The sequence below is a fragment of the Chelon labrosus genome (genome assembly GCF_963514085.1).
Source record: "Chelon labrosus genome assembly, chromosome: 13".
Lineage (NCBI taxonomy): Eukaryota > Metazoa > Chordata > Actinopteri > Mugiliformes > Mugilidae > Chelon > Chelon labrosus.
In genome coordinates this window covers 7,297,459-7,325,356 of record NC_140346.1, presented here as the reverse complement: position 1 = coordinate 7,325,356, position 27,898 = coordinate 7,297,459, and the positions used below count along the sequence as shown (strand labels likewise).

At 44.0% G+C, this 27,898-nt stretch overlaps 1 protein-coding gene across 2 annotated transcripts; it reads right to left on the bottom strand.

The window, feature by feature from the left end:
* Window positions 1–50: 50 nt before the first annotated feature.
* ssh2a (slingshot protein phosphatase 2a) lies at window positions 51–26,895 on the bottom strand. 2 transcript variants are annotated; one of them, XM_084559397.1, is made up of 15 exons: window positions 26,702–26,895; window positions 24,176–24,219; window positions 10,070–10,182; window positions 9,462–9,526; window positions 8,886–9,007; window positions 8,594–8,659; window positions 8,354–8,419; window positions 7,626–7,820; window positions 5,297–5,390; window positions 5,031–5,159; window positions 4,824–4,870; window positions 4,492–4,638; window positions 4,192–4,392; window positions 3,162–4,104; window positions 51–2,262 (listed from the first exon to the last, which is right to left on the bottom strand). In XM_084559397.1, exons 1-15 carry the CDS (start codon window positions 26,762–26,764, stop codon window positions 595–597), a joined length of 3,963 nt encoding a protein of 1,320 aa, XP_084415523.1. In that variant the 5' UTR covers window positions 26,765–26,895; the 3' UTR covers window positions 51–594. The 2 variants fall into 2 exon arrangements, with proteins under 2 accessions (XP_084415523.1, XP_084415522.1); XM_084559396.1 differs by lacking the exons at window positions 24,176–24,219; window positions 26,702–26,895 and adding an exon at window positions 16,240–16,923.
* Window positions 26,896–27,898: the final 1,003 nt, after the last annotated feature.

Here is a 27,898-nt window from a genome sequence, read left to right as displayed (position 1 = left end):
TTTATTCACTGCTAAAACACTATATTAAAAAAAAACACAACATCATATCAGCTTTGTCCTGGTTTAATTAAAAATCTGAATAAAGAAGACAAAAACGCAGACAAGTCTACTGAGAACAGTGCAAAAGAATCCCCCTCAGGGTAAGAAACGAATTCCATATGAGAAGAAAAATCATCTGAAGAGTAAAGTGCATGTTTTGAGTGAAAAAGCCCCTCTGGTTGTAGTTTTCTAAACTGTCAACAGGCAGCGAGGGTCACACACTGAAAAAAACAACAACAACAACAAAAAAACACTTCTTCTTAAAAAAAGGGACAGACATAACGGAGTGCATGTGCACTTGTTCAGTCTTAGGTTGGACATTCATATTACATTACTGTACAGACAAACCTGAACTCCAGTTGAAACAAACACATCCAGTAGTTTTCATGCAAACAAATGTTCATTCATCATTCTTGTCTTACACACTGTACATACAGGTTATACCGGGGCTACCGTTGACCTGCTACACTTTCATACACATCATGCAGTCTCTTTGTCTTTCACATGTGCGTGCAGCAGCTCCAGTCGTGTCCGTTCCAGTCCATTGCACTGAGGTTACATGGTGTTGTATAGCACAGTGATGGCTCGCTGCTTCTTCTCCGCAGAAGCCTTGCGAGAACGTCTCGACGAGTGTCCCCGCCCCTGCTGACGTAAAGCAGAGGCCGCTACGCTGCCGCTGCCGTCCGGCTCCTCCCTCTCACCCGAGTCTTCTTTTTTGATGCAGCATAGGGCGGAGGGGGAGGAGAGGCAGACGGACCGTGGGGAGGAAGTCTCATCTCGGGACAAGTCTGTCTTTTCAGCGCAAGCGTTTTGAGAGAGAACTTTCTGCTTTTTCCAGGTGTCGTCCGGGTGGGAAAAGGACAATGAGAATGAGTCCTGGGAGTGGGATGTCGTCCTGATGTGTGGCCTCAGGTCCAGGTCGCTGAGGTCGTTGGCTGACAGCTCCAGACAGTCCAGTTTAGCCAAGGAGGCTGATCTTTTCATGAGAGAAGGGGGGGTGAGGCCTGCCTGGCGGAGACGAGCCTCCAGCTCCATGGCTCTGTGCCACCCCGTCGGCTCCTTTAAACTCCGCCCCTCTTGTCTGCCTCTGAGCTGCTGCCCTACTTCCAAGCCTGGAGGGGTCTGGTCTGAACTCTTAAGATGTCCTGGCTCTGTGTCCATGGTGTCTCTCAGCCCCTGAGGCTGCCTCAGTTCTTGCACTTGACTGTCTGTTGTCTCCAGGGTGACACCTTCGTGAAGAAAAGCCTGCAGCTCTTTCAGTGTCTGCTGAATCCTCTCCAGCTCCTGGCTGCCACGAGCCAGCCTGCTCTGAGCGTCACAGCCGAGGCCACAGCCCTCTCGCCCGCCCTGGCAACAGGAGTCCAGTCTTTCATCTGTGTCTGACTCCTGGGTTGTCACTCCGTTCACAGACATTTGGTTGGAAAAGACTTGGGGCTGAGTCTGACACTGGGGGTTTTGGCTGTGAAGCTGGCCCTGTCTCTGGGGCCAGCCTGAGGTATCTAGAGATGATTCTACTAACGGACTAGTAGAGGTCAGTGATGATGTCACTGTATGGCTATCTATCGATGATATAGCACCAGAGACTTGGCTGATATTTGAGTTAGTTGAGCATAAAGGGTCTGGGAGGACGTCTGTGCCTGAGGAATCAAGTCTCTGCAGCTCAGTCTGTGACCCTTTATGCGCCTCGCTGTCTTTGGATTTAGCATTAGCATAAACAGCCGCGTTCTCTCCCTGAGTGATCCTTTGTTCTGTGGAGTGTTGCGGGGAGTGAAGGGGAGGATGCTCAGTGCTTGGGGAGCACAGGGACAGCCTGACAGGTGGGTGTTCGGTGCTGGGGGAATGCAGGGGAGACCGCGGAGACGCCGCCATCTCCAACTCCTGCCTCAGCTTCTGCTCCAGCTGCTTGGTGGCCCGCCGCACCGAACCCGCAGGCCAGTCGCCAGGCAGCATGGAGGGAGACTGAGGGTGCGAAGGCGGAGTCAAAGAGCCACGGGCGACTTCAGGAGACTCTGCCTCCTCCGCATGTTCCAGTCGGGGAAACAGAGGGCTGTGAGAGGACGGAGGGAGCGATGAAGAGGAGGGGGAGGATGGACTGGGAAGAGAAGGGGTGGGGTGGCATATGGCTTCGATCTCAGTGACAATATGGCGAACTGATATTCCATTGTCATGCTGAGTGTGATGGGTTCGGTCAGGGCTGGCTTTGTCAAAGCTGTCTTCAGATCCCTGAGAGACCAGGAGAGACATACAGATTTTATTAGTCATGAGGCAGCAACATATTATCATATATTAACTACTTTACTATTGCTGTTTTAATATGTTTAAAATCAACTCATTTATAATGCCTTAAACTACGTACAATACTACTGTTAGGATAACTTGAGAGAGAATAAGAAAATGTTGCCTTGACTATAATCTGGTCTGCCAGCAGGTGTCACTGTGATTAATCCTGATGTATTGGCTCAGTCTATTTGCTGCTCTGCTGTCCTTAAAGACAAGTGTTGATCCAGTTTCAGCTCATCTGATCAGTACTGCAGCATCACACCTCTGCTGCTGACTGTTTCACATTACTGTGCTTGCAGTACTGTATTTTTGGGGAAAACTGCTTTAATCTTTAACTTGGTAATGACGCACGACCGTGTCACTGACTATACTTTAACATGAAAATGAAAGCAGTAAACAGGAACCGTATCCTGAAATAAAACTGCTAGGAGGAAGGGAGCAGGCTGCTAGTCATCTTCGGTTTTACGATTGCACGACTGTTGCCGCGCTGAACTCGGTACGCAGTCCAGAATATGAAGACACGTAAAACACACTCGAGTTGGATAGGACCAGAACAGCATTTGCTGCATTTGTATTTGCTATAAGACACCAAAATAATCAATCAATGCTCTGGTAGTTTTTTTAAGCAAACATGACAAGTCACCTTTCTCACCATTGTGTCTTCCTTCTCAAATCAACCAATTTGGCAACACTTTCTTAAAACCCATGAATCTTTTAATTATGAGAGTAACAGGCCGATTAATTAAAAATTCATGAGTACAGTCTCATAAGTAATGATGCTTGCTTTCAGGGTTATTAATTCAAAGACAAAAGCAGACTGAAGACGTTGAATAAGCCTTTACCTGACTCGTCTCGTTCCCCTGCTCCTCTTCCTCACTGGCCTCTGCTTCTCCGTCAGTTGACAGAGGTGTCCTTTGCTGCGCCTGCTCTGAAAGCGTCCGAGTTCGGCCATCTTGGGCGAGGCCCAGAAATTTCTCCCTGGCACTGAAGAAGTCGATGCTGTCCGTGCTGTGGCTGGACGAGCCGTCGGCCTCGCCGCGGCTGTCGAAGGCACTCCCCGTCTGTAACTCACTGGGGTTGTTGTTGTCGTCACTGGGAGCGAGAGGCAGTATCAGAGGTGGAGTAGTGGCCGCGTGAGTGGGACTGATTGGAGTGTGCTTGTCACTTGTTAAATCTGATAATGACTGATTCGTTATATCTGAGTCACTGGATCCCAGGGTGAGAGGAGAGAGTTCTTCTGAGGTGCTTCTCTCAGGTAAATTGAGGGACAGCTCCACTGGTTTGCGTTTGGGCACCGAAATGGACAAATGTGTAGGGGGACTGGGACGAGTACGCTGGAGTTCTGGTGTAGGAGGTAGGATGTGGAGCGACGGTGGAGGGTGCGGTAGAGCAACAGGCACAGTGACAGCCACGCTTGCTGAATTGTCCAGTCTTTCCTCTGGGATTACAGTGGCTGCTCGGGGTCTGGGGAGGGGAAGCAGGAGGGGGACTTCACAATCTGATCTGACCTCCTCCTGAACCGGTGAGTCACACACACCATTGGAGAGTGTGTGCACGTCAGAGGTGTCGGTGCTGTTTGATTTGGCAGAGTCTTTTGGTTCAGCACAAAGCGCTTGCAGTACGGCCACGCCCAGGAAGTGATGCAAGGAGGGGGAGGATGTGTTGTTGTTGTTGTGGGAGTCGGAGCGACCCAAGGAGTGAGACGAGGGTTTACACAATGACCCCGGACGATCTGATAGGTCGCTGTCAGAGTGGGAGCGCCATAGCTTATTATGCCTTTGTTTGCTGGAAGGAAACAAAAATAAGAGTTTGTTCGCTGCGAAATCCTTCCTGAAGAATGTACGTATTGTTCAGATGTATGTGAGGCCGTACCTTGCCAGCAGAATTCCCTGATACTCCTCCAGCTGTTTCATGAAGGAAGGGTTCGGTTTGGTGACAGTCCGTCTCATTTTCACGTAATCGAAGGCAGTATCCAGGTCCCAGCCGTACTCCTTCATGGCATAGGCGATCACCGTGGACGCAGAGCGACTCACGCCCATCTTACAGTGAACCAGACACTTAGCACCAGCTTTCCTACGGACAGAAGTGAGAGGGGCTTTGTTGTATTACAAGAGATAAATTAAGAAACCGATGGAGAGGGGAAGCAGTGTGTGTGTGTGTGCTGAAGCCTACTTGGCTTTGGTGATGAACTTGTAAGTTTCGTTCCAGTATTCCAGCAGGTTGGTGGCCTCCTCATCGTACACTCTGATGTTGTGGTATTCAAACATCCCTGGGAAGAAGTTGTCTATTTCCCTGGTCACATTCAGAATGTAGCGCACTCTACAGGATGGAACAGACAGGAAAGAGGAAGCTGAGTTGCCAGAATTAAACGCAGATATGTCAAAATGAAACAAAGTGTTCAAATATACATTTTAACTGTAATATTGGATGTTGCATAACCCTGGGAAAAAAAAGCTAAAAAAAGACAGTTGTTTAATAGAGTACTGAAGTGACTGATCTCTTACCCGCTGTTCTGCAGCTCCTCTAGGTTGGAGGCATTCCACTCAGAGCCCTGGAGACATGAACACAGGTCCAGTCAGTGTCAAGGTGGACACGAACATTTTACTCATAAAAGCTTTGAGAGGAATTGGAGCATGATTCATCCGAAAAAAGACAAATCAGGACAATGTTTGAATCGTGGTTACAAGAACACTGGGCTCCTGTCTTCTTACCAGATAGACATGGTCGAATATTTCAGTGGGGCTGTCCATCTGTCCCAGGATGACAATCATCTCGTTGTCTATGAACTCTTTGAACTCCCTCAGGTTACACACCATCTGCATCTCCAGCTCTGTTCGGATCTGGGGAAAATTCAGACAAGAACTATAACTATTGAGCATGATTTAGTGTGTTCATGCAGCAGTGGCATTTCAATGCACGCTAAAACTTGCATTTGGAAAAACAAGAAGTACTCAATGCAGATTTCACTGTGCCTCACCTCCTTGCAGGTGACGTTCTCCAGGTCTTTCTGCATCATGATCTCTCTGAGGCGCATCTTGATCAGACGTTCTGTGCGCTCCCTCTCTGTAGGCCTGTAAGAACAGACGAAAACACCTTTAACACATTTTGTCTTAGCCTTAGAGGATATTTTGGACACAAAGCGCCACCTTCACGGTCACGGAAAGGAACCCTGCATTCTGTTCACTGATTCATTTGCACTCGAGTCTCAATGAGATTACTTGTTCCACAGGAGAATTGCCACTTTGTCTGATTCTCAGAAACTGGAGAGGGAACAGAAAATCTGAGAGCGTGGCCCATCGGCGATGCACAACAAAGTCCTCTTGTAGAATATGCCTGTTGTTGTGCCTGGCTCTGTTTCTAACCACTCTGCTGGGGGACGCATTTAGCCTGTGGATGTCACACTGATGATACCAACAAGTGGCCTAATTACCTCCCCGGAGAGAAGAGCTCAGTTTGTCTGTGAGCTTCTCTTCTCACGTTGTCCAATTTTCTCTTGTTTTGCCTTTAAGTGATTCCTCTGTGTAATGGTACACAGCAGTGTGGGTCAGCAGTCACAAAAAAGGGGAAGTGTGATGACCACAGGTGTACAACTGCAGCATCATCTGTGTTGGAAACTTGGAAGCAGTCTTCTTGTTTATGTCAATGCAAAACATCTTGACTGACCTCAAGAGAATGAGTCCACAGGGTTGAGCAAAAGAATACAGGCTAGTTACCGACATCCAGTAACACTTTAACCATACAACAAGCCTCAGCTTGCCCACACAGGGCACGAAGGAAGGATGGCTAAAAAACACAAGTACGGCAAATGACGACACAGGGAAAGGACCTAATGAGTAAATGAAGAATGGAATATGTATGTCACATCCTTCAATGGGTAATAAATAAGTAGCCAACTGGAATTCACAGTAAGCCCTATTAAACAAACGGATGCGAAAAACACTCCAATGTTGAAACACTTCCTGCCCGGGAAATAAGCTGCCATGTCAACAAACACTGGCAGCTCATGCAGTTTTGGCAGCCGCCCTGTGCGGGAAGACAAAAGGGAACTTTTAGTGCTCTGTTTGGTGCTCGTAAAGTATATGTGTAATCTCGATGATAAGTGCACTCAAGGGCAGACACACCTCCACCAAAGAGAGTGGAGTATTTTGGTTCCCAGGAAGACAGTAAATATAGGTGTTTCTTAACTCTCAAGTTTAAAGGTGCTTTATTTACTCCCGCACTCTTCTCCATTCTTTCCATCCAGGGGCATTAGGGGCAACTATGCTTGCCACCTGCTTCTGTCCGTCCCTCTCCTAGTCTACCTACCTATGTGTCTATCTGGATTCCATTTTTTCCAAGAGTAAATCAAGCCAGCTAAAGCCGCGGCTATTTTAGACACGAGGATCTCTCAAGTGTGTGTGCGTGAGAGAGGGAGAGTGAGTGAGTGCAAGGGAGAGACACTCCAAATAGGTAGCGGGGCACGTGACTAAGCAGCAGGGAGGGGAATTTCCCTTGTATTAGTAAAGACATAAATCCAGCAGCCGGTGTCGTTCACTGCTCCCTTTATGCTTCCTTGTGCATCTGTTGACGATTCAGATTACAAAGTTGTGTTTGTGTGGATGATCATGATCCCTATGCAAAATCTTCAGCCGTGCTGGTGTACATGCTTTTGTTTTTGTTTGTGCCCGTCTGTGTTTATTTATTTATTTTTTTAGTTACAGTGGAAGATTAGAAGTAGCATGTGACTCCAGAGTCCAGAGCTCTAAAGACCGACAGTGTGCAGTATTTTGCTGTAGCAATATTGTCGTCAAGTGACAAGAGATTAGGCAATGCTGTGAAGGTGTAACCATCTTATTTTTCAACTTCCAAATGTACAGCAACTGTGAGGCACCTTCAGCTTTTCTCTGAAGCTGTGATGCAAGTATGTGCATCTGTGTGAGATGGCGAAATCTACACTGTTGTTTTTCTGGGTACACATATGTTTATCCACATGAGCGTATGCATGTTTTCCTGAACCCTAAACCACAAATTCTTTCATGGCTTGTGATTTCAGAATACTTCAGAGCTACAGTATTTCCACAGATATTTAGTGTGTGCAGTCCAAAATTCGGGGAGTTGTAGAAGTACTGAGAATAAAGTCCCTTTACCTAGAACTTTTGGAATGTTACACCACACATCAATGAGGGCTGTGCTACTCTGCGTCACACAAAATAAAAACTCATCCCCTGTATGGAGTTCACCACAAACCACACAATATCCCGGTTATTCCGTCATCTGTACAAACTGCAGATTTGAGTAATGTGTGTCCATCCATCTCCTCTACTCACAGGTCTGTGAAGAGGACGGGCGAATTGGCACGGTGCGACTCGACATCCTGCATGGCGTTCCATTCGTTGATACAGAACTGGTTGGACGAGACCCTGCTCTGGTAGTAGCTGACCCAGGTCAGGAACAGGCTACCTGGGTAGTAGTTGTGGCAGCGAGCCACCTCACAAGCTTTGTGGAGAGATTGGAGGGCTGACCTGAGGCAGACAGTTAAAAAGAGGAAGATTCATATTAGGAGGACTTATGTGAGATGGAGAAAAAGGGAAAAATAAAAGATACATGAGGTATGAATAAAAACCCATCTGAGAAATATAACAATAGAGGTAGGTGGAATAATAGAGCCAGAGGGACAAAAGAACAACAGAAAAGGAGAGGAGACACAAACGGTTATCATGAGAGATAATGCTGAGCTGTATCTGCGGATGAACGAAGGTATCAGAGGATGTCGAGGGGAACAGGGAGGTCAGACAAAGAGCACAGCAACAAAGAGACGACACAATGAGGAAATGAAGAGGCAGCACTGGCATGTGAGGCCGAGAGATTAAGAAGAGACTGGAAAGCAGAAAGACAATGAGGGAGGAAAAAAGAAAGAGAACGGGGGAGATAAGAAATACTGACAGAGGCTCGAGGTCAAAGTCAAAGATGGAGTACAATGAATATGTTAGTTTAAGTCCTGAAACCTTAAAGCAGCTTCACAAAGCTGCCATTTGTTGAAATAAAAGTTGCTCACCACATGGCCTGGACAGAAACTGGCTTGAAGACATGAACCCTGCTCACTGTCGACACACTGAAGCCACTGAGGAGACAGAGAGAAAGAGATTAGAAATGGGGTGCTGAGTAAGAGTTAATAGGCATCTCACAACACAACTCAGAATGAAATAAACATGCACTGTGAAGCAGTCATCAGAGCAGTCAGTCAGCTGCCCCAGGGAGCAGTAAGAGGAAGTATGACATAGGTGTGGTGTCTTACCCGTCTCCATCCAAGTGGATCAGAGTGTCACTCCACAGAGGTAGAACCAGACCCACCGTACAGCAGCTGGTAGAAAGATCAAGTAAAGAGGGTAAAACAAACTGCACTGGTTCAACACACATGACAATCAGAAAAATGGTAAATGACATGGAAAGGAGTCAAACGTAACTATGTTAATCCTTTATTTTGAAAAACTTTTACCACTAATGCCATTGCCACTCTAACATCTGACTGCCTTTAAGTTGGCTTATGGCTATGCTAGTTGTGGGATTTGATGTAATATGGAACTAACCCATCAGAGGAGACAAAGTCCATGCCAAGCACAATGCTTTCCTCTGTGTCCTGTCGACCGTTGGTGGAGACCACCACCATGTAGCGGGTTACCTGAGGGTAGGCACTCTCCAGACGCACAGCCTACAAGTAAAGAAAAGAAGGGGAGGCATTCAGTGAAAGTTGTTGCAGAACATCTTCTTTAACTTTTTGAGGCCTTCGAAAATAACCCCAAAGGGTTAAACTGGCTTTAGATTGAAGACTTCAGATTTGACACAGCTAGCATTAAAGTCAGGGTGGGATTTCAGATGTGTGGATATATAAATGCTTTTGACTGGTATTGTCGGACTTGCACTTCCCTTATTGCTTTGAATTCTTTGAATTCTGTAAATTCGATGTAAGAGTAGAGTTGTTGGTGCAGATGGAAGACTCAAAACAACTGCTGCTTTTAAATCCACTCACGGTTTCAGTTCTTATATGTTTGCTAACAAAGAACTGAAACCAGACACTTTGTTTGTATTATAAACTCCCTGATCTTAATGGTACCACGCAACTGACCTTTGCAATTGTGTTTGTGTGGGTTAGATGTGATACTGACCAGTCGGATGGTGTCCTCTGGGCGGAGCACAGTGAACATGGTCTGAAGATGTTGCTGGAGGTCACCTAGACAGAAAGAATTGGAACACTCTCATCTAGTTTCGGTTTCTTTTGTACAATAAGCACAGCCTGAGTACTCAAAGGCTAACACAACACCCCAGATAAAGTATCATTTCCCCCGTGGCAATTTTCCACTGAATTCATACTGGAGTCTCCTTCACTGTGGCCTACATCCAACCTAAATTCTGAATACATGTTGTCTTTTTACAGCAATCATCACATTTCACACCTAGAAGTCTTTCTTTATCTACAAGCAGCATCATATTTTTCTTACATATGTGATTTTCTGTGTCTTCAGTTTCATCATCCAGAAATGTTAACACTTTTTGAAAGCAGTAAGCTCGCCCGTACTGATCTTTGTTGTTGTGAAACAGTTTCTCTGAGGTTAACAACAGCTGTTGCCCATGATGCTGAAGAGGAATGTGCATTTGAAAACACGCTGTGATATTTAATCTTCTATGGAGTTCATTTCTGGGGCTGAGAGTCAAAAGACCTGGAAGCAAGTGAGACGGTGCAGCTGTACTTTGTACAGTATGTGCAAGTCTTTACCTGTGTGCTTGTTCCTGCGCTGGCTGATGCGGGGTGCAGAGTTTGGCGTAGGGCTGTTACCCCTGGGAAGAAAGAGGGCTGCACCTTTTACCGTGAGGAAACTCTCACTGATACTGGAAGAGAAGGGAAAGGAAAACCAGACGTCAACGTAAGTCTGAAAATGAGGTAATTACTTAAGTGTATGGCATCTGTAACCATTTCCTTGTACATACTGTCCCCAACTTCTCAGAATAAGTGTGAGATGGGGACAAGTGATAGAGGAGTGTTGTCACGAGCTTATGTCAGTGTCACAATGCTCCATTCAACTGGCCTCTGGTCTGCAGGCTCCCCAAAACAGAGCTAACAGACTGATGCAAGCAAAACACGATCCAAGCCCCAATGTGAACTTAGAACACAATGTTCTCTGCTCCTCCACACAGCTGGATTACACACACAGACTTACTCAAACTAACAGCTGCCAGTAGGGAGGGATGGGGGGATTGGGAGGGAACCGGGGGTCCGAGAGGGAAGACAGAGCGAGTCTCCTCCTACACAGTGTTTGAGCAAAGAAGAGATCTGGCCAGCGAACAGCGCTCTACACCAGTGTAGGTTGTATTAAACAGGGTTCTGTTCCTCTCTGAGACACTTAATCTTATTAACTGTGACTGAGGTCAGTGCTTTGAGGAAAAGGACACATAATAAACTGAGGTCAGTGTTTTTTAACTGGAGCTGCGTGTTTGTATGTGTGAATGACTAGGTTTTTGCTTAGATTCTCACACTGGCACACAAGACATAAATAACACAGGTTGGAAGACCTACTTTTCCTGCTGTTTATGGCCAAGTCAAATGACAACCATGGGACCAGTAAGCCATAACCTTAATGATGCAGAGCAAGAGGTCTACCACTCACACAGCAGGCTCTTTGCTGATGGCATCCCTGCACTTATTCAGTGGATGAGGACTGCACAAAACGTACTAGCGTAAGAAAAACACGTTTAAAGTTCAATTAAGTTTGAAGTAACTCTTGCAGACCAAGAAGAAATCCATCGTAGTAACAACTGGCTGTACTGAGTTTGCAGACTTTGCCAAAATTGACACCACAATTCAAGCTGGCAGGTCAAATGAAGTTTAAAAAAAAAAAAAAAAAAAAAGTGAAAGTTTAACCTCACCGGTGTTTACCACTAACAAAAACCTGCATATGCAAAGCAATGCTAGAGGGAATGCTGATTCAGAGAGTTGGCAAACCTGTTCTGTTAAAAATAAAGGTGGTTTCATAGCCTCTGGGCCCAGAAAGCCAGATCTATACCTTACAAATGCACAAGGACACACTGAAGGTAACTGGGACTGATTAATGACGGGTGATTACATCAAAGCCCCATATATCTTTGTTGTGCAAACATTTGGCTGATCGACTTATTTTGCCGGTAAACCACTGTGTTGTATAATCTATCTCAACCTCAGTGAACCCAGCCACAGTTCATTAGGTTCTACAGTGTCACATTCAAATGTCTGTCTGTTAGGCTTCCTGTCATCACCTTTTTGTCTGTAACTTCATCCCCCTATCCTTACAGCTACCCAACTGTCCTTCCTGAGTTTTGCTGAGACCGTTGATGTAGAGAATCAAGAGACACAGACAATGGAGACATGAGAGAAAAAAAGGCAGAACCGCAGCCTTGTGCTGAGCTCATTTCCCATAACCCTCTGACCCTTGACCCAGCTGTTTCCTCTCGGTCTCCCCTCCGTCGCTTCCTCTTTTCTGCACTTCTCCCAACTTTGTCCCACTTTAATTTCCGTCGCTCTCCTCAGTTCATCGTGTCCGGCTGCGCTTACACACACACCCGTGTACTGTACTTGGCAATGACCATGTATAGCAGCGCTACTGTACAATGACATTCGTAATGCAACACTGCTACGCTCCCTGAGAATCTTGCGCGGAGGCCATGCACGTGCATGAATGCAAACACGCACTTTTACACCTGCACAGTGGCACACCAAGATAATGTGAGCCTGATGGTTGGAAAGTTGGGGGACTGTGAATAACTCTCGAATGTAGTTTCTAAAAATACAAGAGTCCTTTAAAAGTCTCAGCTATTGATAGACTGTATTCAGAAGAGCAAAGCTGCCTTACTGTACTGAGAAGCTTCTCTCTGAAAGAGCTGTGAAAGGCAGACGTTTAGCGCTTGTGCTGGCATGTGCTCTGATTAGTGAGACACATTTCAGGCTGCTAGCACAGACATACATGTTGGTACAGCAATGTAAAGGCATAACATAGCCTGACACACAAATATAGAGCACCATCATCCAGTGGGCCACACCACGGATGCATGGATTAGTAAACAGGTCAAGAAATTAGAAGTTTTTTGTAACTTTCTGAAGTAACAATCATGAAAAGTCTATCGTTGCAGCTTCTCAAATCTGAGATCTTTCCGTACCACACATGATTACATGGTTTTGGACTGTTCTTAGAGCAAGCAACTTATTGGAACAACTCACCTTCAGCTATGGGTAACTATTTCAAGCATTTCCACTGAATTCTGGTATTTTATAGACAAAATTATTCATACATTGATCAAGGAGATAATCCACAAATTATGTAGGGAGACTAATTGTTAAGTTTCTGCACTGTTCCACAATGCCATTGCATTGTCAGACTGAAATTAACCTCATTTATAAAAGTCAACCTCAGTGGTCTTCTCATGATGTTAGAATTGTCAATTGTCAGAAGACTAAACTGATTTTAACTGATAAATCTATAATGCGATATGGCACCATCACAGACACACTAGGCGGAGTGTGGAGTGGGTCGTCTTTTGGCATTCAGCCATCCAGGAGATTTAGTCTGAAGGGAAAAAGTAGGTACTTGTTAGGGCAACAGTCATAGACAATCATCACTATGTAAGGACCACTCCACATGGTGGGCAGATAACTGGGTGACCCCTCCTCCAGCTTGTGCCCATATTAGTCACTCTCTGGAGTAGTGTGGGATAAATATAGGGCCTGGGCCTGGGCCTTAGCGGGACAGGCCATGCGGAGGCCTTATGAGTTTGCACCCTGGCCAGATACAGCCCATGAGAAATACAGGGGGTTAGCTAGTGTGTGTGAGTCTGCATGTCCAGAGGTGCATGTTAGGTCCTGCTGCCTAGGGGCACAGTTATAGAAATGTGTCACAAGCAGAAGACAGTGACAGACGGATGAGCTGAGAGAGAAGTCAAGTTTGTGGAGTGTCTTGAGGAGTGGAGCCACAAACCTCAATGTCCTCATTCGAGTCTGGCTGGGGACCTGTGTCGCACGACATGTCGTTCTCCATTTCCTTGTCCACTAAACAGTTTAGTCAAAGTGAATATTCCCACACAAGTTCAAAAGTCTTTTCAGTTCCAAAACAGCCTGTTGGCTAAAGCTGGAGACACCAGAAAGTAAAAGATAAGGGCTGCTAGACCAGAAGAGGTCAGGAGTGATAAAGAGAAACCAGGTCAAACTAAACATAGACATAGGTTAACTGACACGGACGCCACATCATACCACAAGCTTTGTTGCAGTTTCATTACAGTTTCTTTGATAATTCTGTGTGCAGGCCATGGTCCAGACTGGCCACCTCAGTGAACTAAACATACCTGAGGCAGGCATGCAGTGCTATTCTGAGAAGGATTCAGGTTACATTTTAACTAGCAGCATTCACAAATCACAGACAGAGGAAGAGCATTGAAGCATCTAAGTAATTCACTTTCCATGCTAATCAATTAAGGTCACATATAGCTCAGTGAAACACACGTCATGAAAAAGCACTATTAGATGGCAGGCAACAAATAGGACTAAGTGTGAATATAGTGCCACAGACAATCTGATTTCATGTGATTTATCCAATAAACAGAGTAAAACTAGGGCAACTGGACTTATAGAGTTTCTTTGAAGAAACTCTATGACCTGGGTGATAGAGAACCTTCAAAGACTTCATGTGATTTACTTAAGCTATTTATATGAATTAATATGGTGGTATGTAGGTTATATGATTTTAGATGCAACCCACACTCAAGGACAAATAGTGACCTACATTGAGAGGCCTGTACAGTATTCCTGTTGAGCTTCTGAAGTCCCCCAAACAAAGACTCAAACATACACTTGACTTCAGCCTTATCTGTGTAAGCAGCAGCACAAACACATGGATGTAACAGTGGTGGGATAACAATGGTGTTCCTGCCAGATGCCATTTAGCCACAGGTAACACTTAACGCAAGCCACAGCCTCGGGCCTTGTAATTACACACAGAAAGAAACCGCGGTAAAACTTTAGCACACCACTGACATTTTAGCACATACAGGAGTAAACAAGCAAACACACATACACAAGCACAGTGTTGAAAGCACATGTACACACACTAGATGCTACAAATCAAAGTGTTGTGATGAAGGCCCTTGTCCACACAGCAATACAAAGGAGTGCTGACAAAAACAATCAACCAGCATCATGCAATATTTCCCCCAAACGCAGGAAGTCAGAGGACTCCCACATCTGCTGCTATTTGCTAGACATGCGACTGCCAGTACAGAGTGTGTGTGTGTGTGTATAGCAGTAACATCTTCCCATAAAATGTCCCTGTGCAAACTCACACACAAAACAAAAACCAAGCTATTTCCTTAAAGGCTGGGTGCAGCCCTAATGAAGGCTGTATGCTCAGTTTACTCAATAACCTAGCCACCTCATCATGTGTAAAACAGCTGAAGAATAATGCAATCAAGACACATGCTGCCCTCAACTTTCCTGAAAGCCACAACAGACGGCCAGTTCTCATGCATGGCGCAACCATTTACTGGCAACACTCATAAAAAACAGACACGGGAACTGAATACGAAAATTGGTTAATGCTGATTTCAACAGGTTTTAATCCAGTTGTGGTCATTTCAAAAAACATTTCTTGTTCTCCAAATTTGCTAAACTCATCTGAACCGGCAACACAGGACACACTAGAACAGACACTAGAATAGACTAACTTTTGATCTGTCCTGAAGGGAAGACTTGTCCTCACCACTTATGTAAGTCAACTAAATCCGTTTACGTCTCACAAGCAAATAGAAGCCCTCACCTCTCTTTGCCTTGACATCTACAGACACAGTGAGATACAGGTAAAGGTTCACTATAAAGAGTTAATGGTAACTCCCCGACAGCTCAAAGTAAATCTCTGCATAAGTCTTAACCTTTCATAACATTTAGAACATTTGCTTGTCTGAGCAGAATTAACTGTGTTGTATATTTAGATTAAAAAAAAAATGGATGGCCTATCAAAATAATTTGGGTGGTCTATTATTGTATTACAAGAAAAAAACTCTCATAATAGCATGGGAGTATATTAAAGTGTCATTCAAGTGCTTGTGTAAGAAGGTAAACGGATGCAGGCCAATTTGGGTCTGTCTCAAAGAAACACCGTCTTACAGATGAGTCACTGGCTTGAGATGTCAGCTTGAGTTGTTGTTGAATTGTTAAACCGCACGTATTTTATACAAAAACTGAAAATATTAAAAGCATTGCTAAGTTGTTGTTTTTTTTTTTTTTTTACTTTCTTGTTCACCATTGTTTAAGTCATCCTGTTGAAGTTTTAAAGCTTAACTCAAAAAAGATCTTAACTCCGACTAATGCCATCACACCAGACACTCATGAGCTCAAATAATCAATTCGTGGACACACAAAAAATATGTTCCAATTTAATATGTGTCTGAACCTGTGAAACAGGTAAGATGATTCATACTAAATTCAGAGGATTATGCCTTAGTAAGGTCAAAGAAAGCAAGATGAGTAAGAACTTGCTACGTCACCAGGAAATACACTCAACCCTGATGTTGCAAAACTATTACCAAGGAATCCTCTTACTCATACCGTAAAGTCAGTGTTGAAAGTCTGTCATAAATTTCTACCATCAGTAGACACAGAAAGAATAAATGGTGTTAACGGAGTCCATATTTCAATGTTACATTAACAGACTGATTTAACTGTCAGTTTCAGAGAGCTGCCTAGTTTCTCTTGTTTTGAAGCTGTTCATTTATTTTGAAAGGAGACCCTAACAGTTCATAGCGTACCTCTATGTAAGTGTCACATATATAAACATTTTTGATGTAAAAGTAATACAAATAAACATTAGCAAGCTATAGCCTATTTTAGATTGCATCTACTGCCCACAAACGGGACACTTTTTTTTAACTTACAGCTGGTTGATCTGGTTTTTTGACACCACCGCGTCGTCGCTGAAGTAGGGCATCATCTTCGCCCCGCAGCAGGAGCAGAAGCTGACCGCCGACGAGCTGTCGGAGCCGGACACCGTGCCGAGGGTCATGCCGGCGGCGAGGGAGCGAAGAGGGAGGAGGGTGAAAGGTGTTCTTGGTCCCGGTGAGAACTTTTACTTCTCTCCTACAGTCATGTGCTCCGGCATTGTAAGTTGCAAGGAGAGAAACAAGTGTCTCTTCCGAGGGTTTTTAAGTTCTCGTCTAGAAAGTGACGAGAAATAGACGCCGCCAAAAAAGCGAGATGTTTCCAAATCTTAGATCTTTTGCAATAAATCAAGCGGGGCAACTAAATGTAGCACACTGTGTTCCTGATCGCGACCGCTGATGAGCATGGCTGTCCGTGATTTTCCAAAAAAGCGAAAGCGGTTCTCATTTTAAATAAATTTCCGTGGCGTCCTCTAACGATTATTCGTCTCCGAGTCAAAAGACAACATCCTTTGACATGTACAGTACTGAGACATATGACTAGAGTCAAACTCTCACCGGAGAAGTCATAGGAGGGAGGAGCTGGAGACACGTGTTTTTGGGAGAAGTGGAGAAGTAGGGAGGCTATGTGGACCAGAGGGAAGAACGACCGCCCACACCAACAGCTCCACGGCATCGACGCTTGCTGAAGAAACACAGCTTGTGTACAAAGAGCAGGCACCAGTGGTATTTACACCAGCAGGTTATCAGACTGTTTAGTTCCTCCTCTCTGGATCAGGGTGTACATTACTTATCAGGAAATTCACAACCTGCACTGTTTGGTTCAAAGCCGAACACTTTTAGGTACACGGCAGCCCATCTATAACAGGTTACACAATAAAGCAGGTCATTTAGTAAACCTAATATGTTAATATTTCAAGAATCAACTGTGGTCCAACAGCTGACTGAGCATCCTGGTACAACAGGGTCAACAGAGGATGCAGTTCATTCACGTTAATGTAATAGAGGCAATCAAACCCTCGTGGGATTTTTGGTTTAGCAGTTAGCTCAATGTGACGACTTCACTTGTGTCCTCTCCACCCTTTTTGTCCGAGCACTCAAACATTGTGGTTGGGTTACATAAGGAGCAAGAACAAATGATTATCAACCAAGATACTCTATGCTGTAAGACGGACACAATGTTTTGGCTCATTTTATAGCCTATTAAACATTTTATATTGCACTGGCGCACCAGCACGTGCGGCCCTGTGTAGCAACAATTTGAAAAACACTGTAAAACAGCAGCCCCCCCCCTCCCCACACACACACACACACACACACACTTCACATTCACACCAACATGCGCCAAGTACCCTTGATACTAAACTAAAACATGTGCAGCAGATAACCTGTAGCTCTATGCAGTAAAGTTTTACTATGTTTATGGATGGCTTGCTTTGTGTTTTGACTGTTGTCCAGAGCAGAGCAGTTATCACGAGGAAGTTTAACTCGCAAAGTGGGCACTGTTAAGAATGCTGTTACACAACAAACCTTCGGCTCGGTGATCACAAACTTTCCAGCATTTTGCACAGTGCGCTTATGTTCTGGGTCTTCAAATAACCCTGGGCGCTATGCAAATTGGTGCGCAAATTATGTTCGCTGCCTCTTTAAAATTGCTTGTTGTTTTGTTGTCTCCTTCTCTAAAATGATTATGACGTGCTATTTTTAGCCAGCGTGTCTTATCTGAGATTTGCTTCTCCTTTTGTATGACTTATTCCTGTTGACTTACCTCATAAAAGATCCTGCACAAATAACAAAACACTTGGAAGCAGTGCATTTGGACACATTACAATGTCAACAAAAAACTGGTTAACACTATAAATCTTGCTGCTTAAGGAGATAATTGCTTTCCTCTGTATGTAATGTATGTCTAAAGTAAACTCGAATAATCCATGAATGGATGTTTTTAAATGAATGAAGTTACAGTCACTAAAACAACAATGCATATTTATATAGTTCCTTAGTAATGCTACAATGCTTAAAGATACTGTACTGTACTTGAAGTACTGGAAATACTTCAAGTACAATTATCGGCCATTTCCAAGAACACAAAACAGGCTGCCAGTGTGTGTTTATGTTTAAGCACTACACTCTACATGTGTTCTGCAAAGAGCTAAACTAATGACATCATACGTGAAACCAACACAACAACACCTGCGCACCTGCCGTCACACTGCACTTTGCTTGTGTTGTCTACCTATCGACGAGTCTTGCATCACAAGTTTCCCGGCGAGCCCTGAAGGCGACCATGAGCACCAGGTCAACACACACTCACGCACGAACAGCTGCTCTCGTCATGTGGTTCTGTTTAGTGTCATCATAGTCACCAGCACTCAACGGAAACTTATTTGTCTGTGGGCTGGTAACAGGAGAGCATGTTGTGGTGTTTAGCTGAGCCCCAGACTGGTTGCACAATCATCCTCCACTACCCTTCTTTTTTTTGTCACTTGAGGGGAATGGACAGAAACATGCAGGTCATACACTGTGTGTGTATGAATGAGTCTTACTCCCCTTACTCTGCCACGAGCTGGAAATATGCCTCTAAAATAAAAGGACACCCCAGCTGAGGTCATGATTTGGTGCACCTTTCAAGAACAGTATTCTTCTATTTTAAAATGTAAATTTTCGAAGTTAAAGAAGTGTGATCGAGTTGAAGCAGTGGCCAAAAATACACATAAACATGAGATTAGCCTGAAAACAAACTAGCACAAAGAACAGCCTGGACTACAACGCCTGAACTTCAAATGTTTGCAGACTACTTCAGCAGTTATATGAGCACTTAACCTTGAAGAAACAGGGAGCCCTTGAAACAGCCTGATAAGAAAGACAAAGACGGAACTGTTAGTTAAAGTTAAAGTCTGTGTACAGTAAACCAGACTCATACTGCTGCTAAGAGGCACTAACTGAAAATGTGTTAATGGGTTGAGGACCCTATAAATGTATTAATAATTATCCATATGTCTATATTCTGATACCTTGGGTGCATGTGACTCATCCAACTATATTAATTAAGTCAGAATATTGTGTCATATTTCTGCAACAGTAAACTCACCGGGACCCTAATCAATCATCTTCAAATTTCCACCGTATTCGATTTCCAATTTAATTTGTAGCATTATATAAATGTTGGCTAAATCTCCAAAAATTCAAGAGGTCACATTAGTGGTGGGAAACTGACATATATTCCCACGTAGTCACTAATCTAGGACCGTGAGTAATCCTTGTTTAAACAGCAGGTGTATTGTAGGGTTAGGGCAGGTGTGGTACCTAGTGTTGGGTGTAAATGACAGAGGAACAGCCTATAAACTTAAAGAGGCATGTCTCCACAAGAGGAGTTGAGTCCAAAGAGATTGCCTTGGCTTGATGTTCGTTACTGCACCTTGCCCTTCTTGTTCTGGTAGCAAACTTATTAAAGCTTTGGCTTGATTAACCTGTTCTACATGTGTGCGTTAGTGACAATAGGTCCACAACACAATAAAAAACAGGAAGAGACTCATAAGGCTAGTGATTCTGAGTGGCTGACTGTAAGAATTAAGTTACAGTGCTGATGTGAAGTAAGTCTCAAAACCAAAATGAATTCTACATGTTAATAAAATAAGTTTAATAAGAACGCAAATAAATCTCTGTACAGTAAACAAACAGCAAACACTAAAACAGAAACTCTACCTCTAAACTCACAGTACAATGACCTGCATTGCATTGTGTGAAAGGAAACAATGGACAGCCAAGGTAAGGAGGAGGACTGCTAAACAAAAACCCTCTTTCTCTGCACAGGCTTTTCTCCCATTCAGCCTGTTTTTCGTCCGCAATGGATGCAACATACAACACACTTCAAAGCTTTGACTAAGGTAGCGCTAGTGGACCTCCATATAGAACTTCATGAACTGCAACGCAACAGGGAAAGAGAACTGAAAGCAAGTACTGTTGCTGACATTTAAAGAGTAACACTGCATCTGAGGTTTACAAACGCTGATGAGGTCTAACAATATGAATTCACCTTATTGTAACAGAAATAGAATATAGTATTCCTAAGTGACCCGTTGTTGGTCTTCTTATATTACTGTTGCAAGCTTAGACAAAGAATAGCAATTCAAGGGTTCCTTCCCTTAGAAAAATGTTGAAAACCTGTAATCATAGAGTCTAGAGCTAACAGCTGAGACTTCTAACGCTGGCAACTGTGGCAACGTTGACAGACGCTGAAAAAATAACTAGTCTATCCACCATCATTAAGTTTTTATAAGTGATTATTTCCTACGCTGTACCCACACTTGTCACCTGTACATATATTTTTGAAGAGTCACATTTATGAATTTCAATGTTAAGTCTACAGGTTTTGAATGTCTTTCTGTCGGAATGGATCCTCTGAATTGTAGCAAAGTAACACAGGAAGTCAGGATTGACAATGGATAGGAGCTCTCTGGTTTGTGGTCAGGACACCAATCAGAGGGCCTACAAAGGGTCGGTTATGTTTTCATTAGTCTACAATCACCATAACAACTAAAGGCTTTGTTTTTGAGTACTTAGAATGAGCCCTTCATGCCTTCGAGTCCACTGCGATGCAGCACCACATTTCTACAGTAGCCCAAAGGGGACAAGGCAAATATTGGCTCTAGAGGCGACTGTTGGTGTTGTTACATAGATGTTACACAACAAAGTAATATCTGAGACTGAGAAATGTAACTGTATAGACATTCTTGTGCACAGAGTGAAGGAAGTGGTGTTTTAATAGAAATAAAAACAAATCTGAACATTCAATTTCCATCTGACCCACTTTCCAGCTGTGTCAGGACACCTGGTGTCCTTGAAGATGACCATAAGAAACAAAGGAAGCACCTCTTTTTGTGTAGCACTCACAGCAGAGCAAAAGTTATCGCTTTCACCATTCACACCACCATGCAAAGATTTACTTTGAATGAATGAAAACCTTCAAATGTTGGTTTTGTATCTAAACCAGAAAACAAAACGTTTTTTTTTTTAACACTGTCCTTGACAGTCTGTGTCAGTCCTGAGGCAGCAGTGTGTGGCAGAGGTTCATTATTGCACTGCAGCAACGTTATACTTGAGTGGTGTGGTGCAGGGGGTAGAGACAGCTGTTTGTCTGTGTGAAAAAGACGTTGACACAAAGGGAGAGATAAACAGTGTGTGAGTCACTGCGACGGAATAAGTGAAAGAGAAAAGAAACAAAAACTCTGGAGGAGGGCAAGAAATCAAGATGGAACAAAAATATTACTGCACTGCAGAAAGCTGAGGCTCCCCTCAGTCTCAGAGTCTCCTATATAATATTATTGGCCCACAGTGCTGCTTGGATCCATATGTAGGGTGTGGAGCACACAGTTAATTGGACCTCTGCTCTTATGTAATACACATCAGGGGTCACTCAGCAAGACCCTTTGCTGCAGCCTGCATCTTCGGAGAGCTGGTCTGAACGGAGTGGTAAAACATGACAATGTTAGCCCTATAGAGAAAAAGCTCTATGTATGTGTATACACGCTCGACCCTGAGTATGACTTCACCAGCCGCTGCTGCTTACAGATATTACCTAACAGATAATTGGGACCACATGTCCTTCCAGTCACTACTGGGGTGTGTTCAAGGCATGAGTGATGTCACCATGTTTCAATTTCAAATATATGAGACGTAACCCAAAATCTTTTGAGTGTAGTTTTTTTCCACTTTGTTCCATAATACCACAAAATATAAGGTGCTTCAAATATCTCGGACAAGATGCAATGATGAAGTGCAATTATTATGATGTTGAACACCATAATGAGGACATATTTTCAGAAGTATTTGTCCCAAATCTAGGGATGTCTGTCAAAAATCTGACCACTGACCATTGGCTGACAATAGTGATTCATTTTTGGTATGAGTCCATACTAAAGTGTGCTGCAGGAACATTAGGAGAGAGAAAATATAAAACCATACTAAATCAATCAAGTGCTTCTTTTGCCGTGTTCAATAGTAGTGTATTCAGAATTGGCACATTGCTACGGCCCACCATGAAAGGTCCTGCTCCACCGGTCGGCCAAGCTGCTGCTGAGGATTGCTAACATCAGGGCTTTCTTGGCCAATATACTGTATGCGTACAGAATAAAAAATTCTCTGGGTTGACTGAGAGAGCACATTATCCTTCAGTGTGAATGAGCTCAGGACTGAAGACTTTGACCCTCCTAACAACTGCAGACTAGTGGGAGCCTGAGCAGCTTTTTTCAGATGTGTTTGATTTTGCCAGGCAAGGACTCACTGGACTCATGTGGTGTGAAGGGGTGCAAGACATGCAATACTGAAATTTGAGAGTGATTTGGCCACGTCCAAAGCCCAAAGGTTAAGAAAGAGAAAATGACACAGTGGAGAAGTTCAGTCTCCGTCTGATAAAGCGGAACTCACTGTGCTGATTCCTAGCACCACTGTTCAAAGCTCGGACAACACAGCTGCAGACCGACAAGAAGCTCTTTTAGAGACAGGACTCTGGCTGAAATCTGTCATTATCTGATGTTATGTTTGGTGTTTCTATCAAATGTCTTACAGTCGGTGTGCCGCCTTCAGCTTTACCCTGTATCTGATGTCGGCAGCCTCCTAACAGGATGGCAATATTACACTCAGATCAGACTTTCAGCTGGCACTGGGCAAGATAGGAACTGTTTGTCTGGGTCCAAGCTCAACACAGCTGGAGTATATCCATCACGTTTTATTGCAGTGTGTCACTACCTGCTGTATTAAACATTATCTAGAATCATAACAAGTAGCAACATAAAATATGAATTATTACTGGCAAAAGCTCAACACGGAAAATCAAATGATAAGCCAGGCTATTTAGATTGCACTTCAAAGTTTAGATTAGTCCACGAAGTCCCTTACAAAGTCCATCAAAGATTCAACGGGTGAATGCGCTTTGATGTTCCACTCCCTCTTTAATGATTGTGTGCAGGAGTCTATGTGGGCAGACTATATAATGGAGGGATAAAAAATGATAAAATTTACAACGATAAAAGACTGTGTGAGTGTCAGGCAGTCTTCCTGTGTTCAACAATAGCTAGTTGCAGGCCACACATAACACACAGCGCAGGTTTTTCGACTAAGCCTCAATAAAGTATGTGAATTTCATTCCACTTCTGAAGAGGGCCTTAACCCAGGATACAACATAATGACAGAGCCACATGAGTCATCTAAACAAAAGGACAATAACGACGCTGACGTCCTTGTCTTTTATAAAGACACAGATACGCACGTCAAAAGGAAATCATCGACATAACCGCGATCATAAGGCAGCATCATGCAAATCTACCACAGACATCAGAGGGCTGATCAAATGTTTACTGAGAGGACGCACAAAGATACCATTTGTTGACTGCGTGATAAAACCGAAAGCTATAAATAAACATGTTCTGGCACAATATTCAAATGGGAATCATTCCCATAGTAACACCGTATGAAATGTTTTACATATACGTGTATAAATTACTTCCACATTCAGGATGACGAGCACAGCTTTCTTGAATTATTAACTATTAGTGATAGAGACAATTTGACTTCATGATTATGCGACTGTACGCAGGTCATATTCACAATAAACCACAGAATCACAAGCTCATTTGACTCATACTGTAAAACTGAGACTATAAAACTGTTTTTTTTTTCTACTAGGATACTTAAATTATATGTTTTAACAGATTAAATATGTGTTGTGTTGCACTGTGAGAAAATACTTGGATTATTTGGTAGTAATGTTTCTGAACAGTGCATGAAGGAAATCTGTACTGATGTACAGTCTCCCCCTTGTGGCCTGGGTTTCAATTACAGTTCCTATAGATGCTGTATAGATACGTGTGACAGAAGAGAGTTACTGTATTCCAGTAAACTGGAGAGAGAATGACAAAACTGTTAATGGTCTCACCTCCTGGGCTGGGAGCGACGGTCATCCTCACCACTGCCCGACTCCTGGGGAGACAGACAGAAAACATATTTATCATAATGAGCTCAGCACTATCAGCATTTTGCAAAGAAATAACTTTTAAGTATCATATTGACCAATTATTTGCATCTTACGCTGAGTTAGCCTCAGTTAATCTTGCATTAAAGGACTGTTAAACCGACTGGCGGATAGGGCCTTGTGTTTTCACAAGGCTGAGGCAGTGTGGTATTTTAAGAGAGCCTCAGAGCAGGCACCAGGGATAAGGCTGATATGGACTGAGTGTCCACACACCCCCACCCCCACCCCCACCCTCCGTCCGTCCATCCCTCTTTTTCTAAAATGCGATCATCCTCCCCCACCACAGAAACCAGCACAGTGCGCCACACGCACACAATTTTAATCCCAGCATGTCTCAGTAATCCCTCCCAAACTCGGGGAACTTTCTCTCTGGCATCAATCTGTCAGCCCTGTCAAGCCAAAACACGCGTGCACATACAGTGTGGATGGACTCGCACAGACACAGGACAATAATAAAGACGCTAATGCTGGTGGTGATGAACGATAACGTAAGATGACGATGGGTGAGGAAGATAAGGATGAGAGATGGATGCAGCAGGTCAGGTCAGGAGGAGCAGAGGGGCGTTCTCATCTGTTCCTACCACAGATGTGATTAGGCCCGAAGCGGCAGCTGGCTGAATGATGCTCTCTGCATCAGCAGACTAACAACCTGCCTGCAAGACAAAATATTGTGGCACAGGAGAAATAGGAGCCCATACATAGATGCTTTCAGCACACTCACACCCCTGATGTGAAGCCTTCCTCAGCAGATTTCAAAGGCATATGTGTGACCAGTACACCATTACACTGCTGCAAAGCACTTGCACAGACTGCAAACGTGTGTAGGGCTTTAATACTTATAATATGCATTCATAAAAACATAAAATAATTAGATGGCCATAGCTGGGCACAAACTCATCTCCATGGTTACGATGCCACCGCGTGAATGTGTAGGGTGTGGTCGTACAGCCAATGAGAACAGGGAATTCAGCGTGCTGCTAGGCAGATTATTGTAGACTAACAGTGCGGAGATACCATTCACCACTGTGCTGAACGAAAATAATGCTAACTGCATGAGCACTGGGTCAACAGTTTCTAACCTCTGAACCCAATTTGCCCAAGTGCAGATACAACGTTTAGGAAATGGGGGGAAAAAGCCGAAGTGGCAGCACCATTCAAGCTGTAAATCGATACGTCTTTCTTTCAGGGGCTTATTTCTTCTCCCATACGCTGTTCTATTACGCTGTCTTTATCCCCAGGTTTTGGCCTCGCAGCAGCAGACATCTCACAAGAGTGCTCACATGGCTGCTTCCCATCAGAAATGGGTCTCATGACAAGCAGCTGGTAGCCTCAGGCACCGTTCAACGCACAATTAGAAATTCACCTTAAATCATACTTTGTGCATAGGATTTCTTTGAACTGATTAAAACTGAAGTTTCCAAGACGTATTAACTAATGCATATCTTTCAATAATGGCCTCAGTGCTGTTATTAAGTTATGTAAATAATTCACTTTCATTTCATTTTCCTTAATTCCCCCACCATCATTCAAAGCTATACAACAGCCTCCAGCCATTTAAACCTTTTGATGTCTGTTGACCATCTATCTGATGGGGATTTTCCTGATGTATTTACTATAGTCTGCACGGACGGGCATGTGATTCTCCTTCAGTCTGGCCTTCATACCTGCAACACAGTTGGTCACTGAGCTGGATGTGACTAAAACATGCTGGCGTTGTATTAAAATGTGTCTTTGACATTCACTTGTAAAGCAAGCACCCAGTTTAGCTAACATCAGTCCTCACAAATGACACTTCTTATCCTAGCCAGGGTTGAAGGCGCAGGTCTTATCTATGGCAGTCACACCACCACCCTGGCCTCGATCTGTGTCAGGGGCTTGAAGCCAGACGTGGGAAGGCTCAGAGTGTCAGAGGGGATAACAGGACTGTCCCACTGCCTCCAACAGGCTCTGACAAGCCTGTCACACTAACCCGCTTTCCAGGCAGCTCCTCTCCGTCACTGTCACTCCTCTGACCACCAGCGGTCAATTTGTAGATGTGCTACTAGCATACAAACACAGGTATATGTAATTATAATATAACACAATACACATAACCAAACGTTTACTGAAACGACTGAATTTCTCGAGGAGGACGTGGTTTAGGAAACATGAGCTTTCCCTGCTAACATTATCTAGCTACGATGGAATAAGTTTCCCAAAACTTGACAAACATTTAAAATTAAACCAGTTACTAATGTGCGCACTGCTTGAGAGGCAAGTCTCCATCCTTCAAAGAGGGAATGAGAGGTTAGCTTCAGGGTACAGTATTGTGCTAGCTGCTAGTTAGGTTAGCCTCCCATGTACAAGCACCCAGAGCAGTGAAACTCGGCTAACGACCGGCTCGCCCAACGGAACTCAGCCGAAATGTCAAACCAGTTCGCGCATACTTACAGACACACAGGGGCTGGAGGTAGTGCTCGGTGTCGGCGACCGCTGAACGGTGACCAGCGACATGCTGCTGCTCAGACCTCGGTCACCTCTGAGAATGAAATGCCGGGACGCTAGACATTATTTTGGGCAGGAACTACAGTACGCCGGACATCCCGAGGTTATTTCTCTGACGGTTGCTTAGTTGTCCTGCTAGTGTCGAGTATAACGAATAACTGTACACATCCGGTCTTTGCTTTTTTCAAAACAAAAAAAGAGACACGGTCAAGGAAAGATTATGTGAACTAATATAAACACATTACTGAATTGTTTATTTGAGAGGAAAGATTTCATCACGTGTTTACAATAAACTGAAATTACTAATCTGACTTTTTTGAGGGTCTGGGCAGTCTCTTATATAGTAATACACGCTGCCGTTTCAGAGTTGACAATTCGTTGCTTTTATTTTGATAGGTAAATATCAGAACTTCCTTTTAAGTCTTGCTTTACTCCGGTTGGCTTAACGTATTGGGGAGGGGGCGCTGTCTTGCCGGTTTTAGGTGCATGCGCAATGGTAACCAGCTGTCAAATGGGTTTCTGGCTGCTTAATGAATAATTATTTACCCATTCATCCTAACGTCACTACAAATCGATCAATGGAACTGAAAATAATAATGATCAATACAGAAGGGGAGATACTAAACTGTCGCTTTAGTATGTATCTGTTGAAGTATTTGAGGAGACACGTAGAATTATGAATGAAGTGGCGAGATACAGTAGCTAGGGGTGTTCGTCTCTATTCCTACACAGGGTCTGCTGCAAAAGAAGACCTGACCTTACATCTCAACGCTTCTCTGTTTTTCAGTTAGCCTACACCTCCTCTGGGAGATGGGATGCGGTAGTGATGGTGGTGGGGGTGGGGTGGGTGGGGTGTCAGAGCGAGGGGGGAGGTGTGTGTCAAGGATGATGGGGAAAGGAAAGTCAGAAGAGGGTCATGAAGAGGAAAAGAGGTAAAAGATGTGGGGAGATATACAAGTATACATATAGCACCAGAATGGAACCCTATAATGTCACATCAGGAAGACAGCTAAGAGAGCACAAATAATCAATCCCGCTCAGAGTGGTGTTGGTGACAGGAGGAAGGCCTGGATGGGTGTGACACTGAGGTCTGCACAAGGATGGGAGGCTCATTTTGATTCACCTCATTGCATTATCTGGGTC